This window comes from Thermobia domestica, chromosome 13 (assembly GCF_964235325.1).
Source record: "Thermobia domestica chromosome 13, izTheDome1.hap1.1, whole genome shotgun sequence".
NCBI classification, from domain to species: domain Eukaryota; kingdom Metazoa; phylum Arthropoda; class Insecta; order Zygentoma; family Lepismatidae; genus Thermobia; species Thermobia domestica.
This window is the reverse complement of record NC_137466.1, coordinates 121,702,857-121,711,587: the sequence shown is the minus strand read 5'-3', so window position 1 is coordinate 121,711,587 and position 8,731 is coordinate 121,702,857. Positions and strand designations below refer to the sequence as shown.

The following is an 8,731-nucleotide window of genomic DNA, read 5'->3' as shown; positions in this document are numbered from 1 at the left end:
TGAGGGAGAAGGCGTGCCAGCGCTGGTGGGTGTGTGCATAGACGATGATAGTGGAAAAGCATTGTATTGAGAAAATCCTTGTCTTATGTGTTGCACAACTGTGGGAGAGAGACTAAATGCCATCCAAACCAAGTACCGTGAGTTATGTTAGATTAGATGAGGTTTTGTTAGATGTTCCTCTTCTTTTCTGTGTTTCAGTTCGTTTCTACACTTACGACAAACTGTTCACCTGTTGAGTAGACCATGTCTTTCACTCAATTTCAACAACTGACACTTTGTACAACTCGATAAAACTCTCACACGATATGTGACAATTTTGTCATTTACGCACCATTTCCACACTGTCTTTTCCATAAATCATAACAAGTGTACCTTTCTGTTAAACAGTCCTTTGCGTCCCTATGTATAGTAGCGCGTGCAACATCAAAAATAACTATCAACAATAAATATTTTCTTAACTTCTATTGTTCCCCTTACCAGCATTTTACTCACTCTTCCTCACAAGCCAAAATGAATTCTCCAATTCATCTGCTAAATTTTCTGAAATTGGTCCGGCGATACAGCAGTTAACGCGAAATTAATATCGTAGACAGTCTTCTGTCATATGTAGCCTACTCATTTTAACCGTATAATTATCATTTTTATGACGCTGTATTGTAAATTGCACCGACGCCTGCCCTGTAGCTGCGTACAGATTTATAATATTCTTGCAAACTTCAATGTCATAAACAAAATATTTACATACATGCTATTAGTATTATATGTGATATCTCGCATGCTATTAAAACGATTACTCGTGTGGAGAACATGCACAGCGGTGTTACCTTATACATCGTATAATGTAACATGGCCCGGAAGTTTTGGGCAACCAGTGTATATATGAATTTAATATTTATTAAAATTTTATTTTTAATATATAATTAATCAATGACTTGATTTGAAGTAGACCGCAAAAATTTGCGTTAAGTTCCTTGAACTAATGATTTTAGTATATTTAGAGGGAAATATATAGTAATATCTTTACATTGAATAATTATTCGTATATTTAGCTAAAATATAATATTATTTTAGGAAATAAGGTAATTTCTGGTCGTATTTAGTCCTTTCCAGTCAATTTTCTTTCATATTTTTGGCTTTGGGGATCTTCGAAAGAATTCAAAATTTTTATTTCAAAAATCTTCTTTAAAATTTTTCATTTGTAAAGTCAGCCATAGTAGCTTCTTGGAGCATCCCTTTGTTTAATCTAAATTATCTGTGATTGGATCTTCCGCAATCACAGGTGTGGTTGAGATTTTTCGGCTTCTTTGATCTTGATAGATACACCTATCATCGTATAGTTACGTCACAATGAACCTCCAATTAGGGATCTTCTTCCCATTGTCATTGTCTTTACCGGAAGCGGTGTTTAGTGATGGACGTACGATAATCTCCGTCCATAAAAAAAAACGTGAAAACAGAAGTATTTAAAGGTTACGACACAAAATAATTGATACCTTTGATGTCTTTGGGCAGTCTGGGTATACTGAGAGTGTTTTGCTGTGCTCAATGGACGATGAAGCTACAGTTGTGAGAGCAAAATTCATACGTCAGGGTGTGAGTGGTTGACGTAAGCCATTGTGTTGGTGCAGCTCAGTCGCCTGGATTCGAAGGAGGATTCCCATACCTTTTTTTGAACACCGAAAAACCGCTCAGTTATAGCGGTGGTGTAAGTTATTTCTTCAAAATTACCAAACCCGGACTAATCAGGTAGGAGAGGAACTAGTATTCTATTTTCCATGGAGGGAATAAACGAATAAGTGTGTAAGCAGAAAATCCAAGTAGTTGTTTTCGGACGTACTAACCTGCAAAATTTCTATATTATCGGATTTCGTCATGGCTTATTCTTTTAGTGTTGTGATGTTTTATAAAATGTGCTAAACGCTGCGTAGTTTTCCCTAAGTTATACAATGTACAAAATCTGCGAGGTGACGTAAAACACTCGTTCAATGGAGGGGGGTAAAAATTGTTCTTTTGGAGTTTCAGTGTGGATGTTTGTTACCAACAGTCCAAGAAATGTGTGTACTCTCGAGAACATACATTTCACCCCCAAAATTATATTTTGAATATGTAATCTCATATATTCTTTTTTTTTTAATTTATTATTTTTCCGTACTGCTATATTACCTAATTAAATCCATTCTCTGGTTTGTGCTCACCTTCACTGTAGTTTGAATATGATGAGACAAAATGTATACAAAGTTTCGGCTCACATTGATAATAAGGGTGCTTGCAACTATCGGCAATGGGAGATGCTCGTCAGCAATAACACGTTCGTTGTGTATTTTGAATTCCTTTTACCAGAAACCAGAAATTCGAATTTTTAAGCACATAGTTTAAGACTTTTTTTTTTAATTTTAACAATATACTAAAGTAGAGCTGAATGGTCGACGTCCCATACGTCCTCGGTAAGAGGCAGGGTGTGTGCTATATTATTAATCTGTTGAATAAAGTGATTTTATATGTTTAGTTTAAGTTAGTTAGATAGTTAGGCTAGGGACTACGTTAAGTGTACTTTCTTTTCAGGTAGATGTATCTAGTGTATGTATTATCTCAAAGGAAAATGTTTTGTTGTGGGAATCAAAGTGGATGAGGTCTGAGCTCATACAAGGGAGGTCACCTTGTCGGTATAAATCCTCCGCGCTGACCCCACCTCCACAACGGTATCTGAAGAGAGAATACTAAGAAAAGAAAGTAAAGCATGTAGCACACAGCCGTAATAAGTGATACCTGTGTAGTACAAGGCTCATGTGGTGATGGTAGTAAATGTCCTTATTTTCAAAATGTTTTTTTTTTTTCCTAAACCAAACGTATGTAGAATTGTTCATGATATGTGAAGAGAGTATGTAATGCAATGATGGACTTACCCATTCAGCTATGTCAAGAATTTTCCTCAATTTCCAACCTTTGCGATTTTTTTTTTTTAAATGTATTCTCCTGTTATTTCTTATCATACAGAAAGTTAGTGTAATAAAGTGTGCGAGTCGAAACAAAATCTTTCATTGTCCAGTGCAAAGCTAATTATTTTAAAACTATGTCGTAAAGTAACTTCAATAGTATTGTTGGTACTCAGAAAGTAAAGTGTTTAAAGCAGTACGTAACGAAAGTAAATAGAGCGTCTTGAAAACTCACAGAATCGATTTCACTTAGTGTGACCGGGGTTGGAATCACAGACCTGCCAGGAAATTTCACTTCGTTAATAAGATCAACTAACTTCACTTTGGCATTCATTTTTTTTTCCGAAATTCCATCCCGTTGCGCGATTTAGATTTGATTCGAGAATTTTTTTTTTTTATCTGGGTTAGTAAACACAAACATTTAGATTTTCGAAGCATTCACCGTCAGTTTCACTCTTGGGTCAGTGTCTTGTTCTGTCGGGTTGTGGTTTGTAACCTTATCTCTTGATGGGATGCAGGCTATGACCTGCGGATCGGGATGCTGGACTGCGAGTGAGAATGAGGGAGGCTTAGAAATCTTCACATTTTGGGACGATTTGAGTTCTACTTTCCGGAGATGATTGGTGTAGTGGATGGGTCAGTGAGTGTTGACAGCTTGCCCGTCTGGGCCCGGTGGGTTCGCGTTCAGCAATCAGTGACACATTCACGCAATCATAGTCTTAAGGAAAGTGAACGTCATACAGAAACACAATATCAGTATCATCATCATTATTTTATTTTTTTTATTTTTACATTTTTATTTTATTTATTTATTTTATATGACTTTTTTTTTTTTTGTAAAATTGGCGTTCCACAGCCAGGATCTGTTATTTCAATCTTTCGCGAGTGCTAAGTGAATCGTATTGAAAGAGCAGTGTAATGTAATGGGGACTGTTGTGACAAACGACTCCTTGAACGATGTGTAGTCACTCTTGAGTTTGTATATGTGTAACTTGGGGAAAACAATTTATATGAAATGGAGATGTCTGCTGGTAGCAGGTCAAGTACTGAATCCCGTAGCCCGGATGAATATGTGTGTTGTAGTGAGGAAATACAGGGCTTCAGTGTGTATTGTGACGGTTGTTCTGGATGGGTGCATGCACAGTGCTATGATATAACCGACGAGCAGGTAGAAGAATTGAATAAGTGTAGTGAGCCCTGGTTTTGTAAAACGTGTGTGGCCAAACAGCTGACTGTGCAATCGCTTTCCAAGTCACAGGAAAGTGGAAGTGAACGGAACACCGCGACGCACGACACGGGAGAGAAACTCTTACACAACGGTGGAGAGAGTGTCGGAACTGCAGGTTCCCCTGCATCCGTGACAGACCTTGCGAAAATGTTAGAACGTTTTAGTCAAACTTTAACTTTAACTTTGGACCAAAAATTTGAAAAGGTTGACAGTATTATGGACCAAAAATTTGAAAAGGTTGACAGTATTATGGACCAAAAATTTGAAAAGGTTGACAGTATTATGAACCAAAGATTTGAAAAGGTAGATAATAATTTGTACGCGATGAATCAAAAATTTGATATGTTAAAGTCGGAAATGGAGCAAATTGTAAATGAAAGAGTCGAAAATGTAAACAAGGACGTATCGGACCTCCGTAACGAAGTTCGCGATTTATACACTTCGGTGGGGGAATTTCATGATACGATAACAACGCGGGTGGACACCGTTGAGGAGAATCTCCGGTTGTCAGTAGAAAAGCAAAATCGCAGATGTGATCAGCTCGCTAAAGAACTATCGCATCTCGAGTCGAGCACCCGGAAATCTTATGACGTACTCGAGGCTAAGATCCAAACTTTGGTGAAGGATCAGGAGCAAAGTAAACCAGGTCGTGCCGGTCGCAAGCGGTCACGTGACTTTGTTGGTTGTGACGGGGTTGACTCTGACGGAACAGACTCTGACACCCGAGTGGATGTACCAGTCTCTTCGGTTGGGGAGACTCGTACTGTCCCAACGGTGACAGTCTCTGTCTGTCAGCCGACCAGAGTTCACACTAAGAATGTCTGGCCGTTTGACTTAAATTCACATTCGTTGGTTACGAACAATTCCAGTCCCGCCTGTGGGGATATCGTGAGTGGTCAGGTTGCCTCTAGGGCTTTAAATCCTTTATTGACGTGGTCTCAGGCTTCGGTCTCGACTTCCAATGTATGTAGCTTAAGTCATGTAGTGTCCAGTACTGTTGCAGATAGGACTCCTTCGTTTGTTGGAATTCCGGAGGGAGTATGTAGTCACGCAGTGGTATCGATGCCAAGCAACTTACCTTTTGGACCAAATTATACTTCTTATTCGAATTTTGGACAAAATCATAATAATGCAAAGAGCCCTGTGATTGGCTGCAACTCTCCCCTGAATTCCAGCAGATATGAGGGATGTTCTGGAAATAGGGCGTTAAATTTAAGGCTGTCGGAGCTAAATCACTTACCAAACTTCACTGGAGAATATGGTTTGGCCAGGTCTTTTCTTGAAAGTTTAGAACAGGCGTTTAAGATAATCTCTGCGTCGGAATACGAACGCATGGTTTTGGTACCGTGTTGTTTGTCGGCTGGGGCCAAGACTTGGTACCAAACGGTCTGCAAAGACATCAGCAGTTATGCGGACTTTGTGCGTCTATTTAAGGAACACTACTTCTCGGCCAGGATGGAACGCCTGCAGAAGAAATTCATACAAGGAATGAAATTTGACCGGTCCAAGTATAACCGGCTAACTGACTTTGCCTGGAAGGTCATAGCCGAATACTATGCGGTGGCACAACATCCAGATGAGACAGAACTCATTGAAATAGTCCTAGATTGTCTGCCAGCTGGAGATGCTAGATTGTTGCGAGCCGTGGAGCCCAAGAATATCCAGCATCTGATTGTTAAGATAGCCGAAATAGAAGGTCATCCGGAACCTATGGAACCAGTAACAGATAAGAAATTTAAGCGTCTGCACATTCGGCAGGCCAAGATTGGGAAAAAGACCGAAAAGAACGGAAAGGCGCAACAGACTAAAGACACTTCGTCGCAGACGGAGGAGGACGAAGTAAAGAAGAATGGTGATGCCAAGAAAAATGGAAATGGCAATCAATTCTTGGGGAACCGAGGTCGAAGAAGAAATTTTCAGGCTAGAAGACCCTGGCACAACAACAACCGAAGGCAAAACTGGGGGAACGGAAACCAGAATGTTCCATATGTTTCCAATCCTAACTACCAATCGGGAGCAATGAACTTTGGATGTCATCGAGGTGCATCCCAACAGTGCGCGCCGAGTTCGAACCACATACCGGGAGCACAAGCCTATCCGGGATACATGCCGAATTTGCCTCCTGGAGGAGGAGTGGCAACTCCCACATCCACTCCTTCCCCAGCGGTGAACATGGCTATGTCCACTGGTTGGCCTTCACCGTATACGACGTTCATGCCGCCGATGGCGCAGTCATCTGAAGCGAATGGGAATAGTTCGGGAAATGCATGTCGCAGCCCTCATTAGGGGAGAGTGTGGACTGCGATATGAATTCCTCAACTCCCCAAAAAGAAGAAAGTCCGATAACGGAACATCAAAATTTTTGTTTGGCATCAACCTGTCCAGTAGTCAATTTCGAACCTCAAAATTCAAAATTAGATGTTTTGGTAACTTCCGGAATTCGGGGAAACAAATCGGGCACGCCTCTGTTCTCGGTTCGTTTCGTGATAGACGAGAGGGAGTGTGACTCCAGTGCGGAAAGGAGTGTTCTCTTATCCTATCCCTCACCCACTCTAACTTGTTCGGTAGGAGAGTTATCTTTGGTCTGTATCCTAGATTCTGGAGCGGATACGAATTTGCTCTCGGGAGATGCTTGGAGGCGAATAAAAGAGATCTATCCCTCTGCCAAACTTCGACCGAAAACTAATATCTCTTTAAAAGGTTTTGCAGGAGACGAATCATTCCAAGTTAAAGGTTTCCAGATCTTAAACTTCACTATCCAAGGTTGTGTGTTTGAAGTCCCAGTCTATGTTGTCCAGAAATTAAAAGCACACTGTATTTTAGGATTTCCGTTTTTCGTTCGGTATAACCTTTCTTTAAATTGTAAGTCTAAAGAAATTTTGCTTCAGTCAGACTCGGGACAGACCATCTCTATTGACATGGAACAGCAGCATTGTTGCCAGGTTACTGTCGCCGAATTAACTTCAGATAAAGAGGACGACTCTTTGTTTCAGCCATCGGTCACGAAGGAGGAACTTCGGAACTTTGTTTCTCAGAGAACCGATCTCGATTCGGATTCTCAGGAGAGGTTATTTTCTTTATTAGTTCGATTCAGGTGTCTCTTCACAGAGAATCCCCGTATCATAAAGGTCGAGCCGTATAGAATACAGCTTTCCGACGACCTCCCGGTGGTAGGAAAGTTGTATCCTGTACCCATTCATCTTCAAAAAGAGTTTGAGGAGGTCTTAGATAAGTGGGTAAAACTTGGGATTATCGTGGAAGGTCCTTCACCATACAGATGCCCTGTACATATTGTGCGTAAGGCGTCTGGAGAGCTAAGGCCCGTGATTGATTTGCGTGGTATCAATGAGCGTGTGATTGCACCAAAGATTCAGGTCGAGCCGATCTCCGATCTAATCGCGCGAGTCAGTGGTGCAACCATTTTCACCTCGTTGGACTGTACGCAATCATATCATAGTGTCCCGATCCATCCAGACTCTTACAAATATGTTAGTTTTGTTTACAAAGGACGTCAGTATCAAATGACTCGTTTAACAATGGGTTTGAAATCATCACCAGCGGTTTTCCAGTCTGTCATGCACACCTTTTTTGGATTAGAAACCTTCAAAAATTTTCTTATAGTTTACCTGGACGACGTACTTTGTTTTTCATCTTCCATAGACGAACATTTCCAGCATTTAGAAAAGGTCTTCAACACTCTTCGTTCGGCTAACCTTTCTCTCAATTTTCGAAAATGCAACTTCTTCAAATTCGAAATTCCTTTTCTTGGTCATCTTGTTTCAGGATCTTCTGTAAAAATAAATCCTAAAAGTAATGAGGCCATCCGTCACTTTCCCCTTCCACGAACTAAGAAGGCTCTACGGAGATTTCTTGGTCTCGTGGGATGGCGAAAGCGACATTTTCAAAACTTCGCAGGTTTAACTGCTCCATTTTACGATCTTCTTAAGAAGGACCGGAAGATAGAATACTCTTCGGAGTTGTTAGAAAAGTTCAATCACCTAAAAGAACTTCTAAGTAGTCCTCCTGCTCTTGCTCAACCGGATTTCAATTTGGATTTTCATCTGTTCAGTGATGCCTCTGCGGAGTCATTGGCTGGCTACGTGGCTCAATTTCCCCCGGGACAGGATGACCCGGAGGTTATTGCGTACGCGAGTCGGCGAATAAAACCGCATGAGGCCTCCTTGTCAGTTTTCCAGTTAGAATTGGCAGCTGTTCTTTTCCTCTGCGAGAAGTTCTCCTACTTCATTTTGGGTCGACGGACTACGGTCCACTGTGACAATGCTGCAGTCACATATGCTTTTAGTTTGAGAAATCTCGATGCTCGAACTACTCGTCTTCTGCTCAAACTGCAACGTTTCGATCTGCAGTTTGTTCACATCAAAGGCTCTGACAATGAAATCGCTGATCTATTGAGCCGTTATCCTCCAGAAATTCCTGAGGCAGAAGAGGATCATTTTATAAATTTTTTGACCGCGGAGGACGCTGACCTCTTGGATGTCGCGGAACTGAGACGCGAACAGCGGAAAGATCCGTATTGTAGAAAGCTACACGCCATTTGGAAGGATTCTCG

General features: G+C 41.0%; 2 protein-coding genes across 7 annotated transcripts in view; one reads left to right on the top strand and one right to left on the bottom strand.

The window, feature by feature from the left end:
• Window positions 1-8,731, bottom strand: part of Hr3 (nuclear hormone receptor 3 ROR-beta) — a 671,278-nt gene that overhangs the window by 34,624 nt on the left and 627,923 nt on the right. The window lies entirely within an intron of this gene.
• On the top strand, window positions 3,637-6,570 carry LOC145668458 (uncharacterized). The gene is made up of 2 exons (XM_081736344.1): window positions 3,637-4,398; window positions 4,432-6,570. The coding sequence occupies exons 1-2, from the start codon at window positions 3,949-3,951 to the stop codon at window positions 6,445-6,447; spliced, it is 2,466 nt and encodes an 821-aa protein (XP_081592470.1). The 5' UTR covers window positions 3,637-3,948; the 3' UTR covers window positions 6,448-6,570.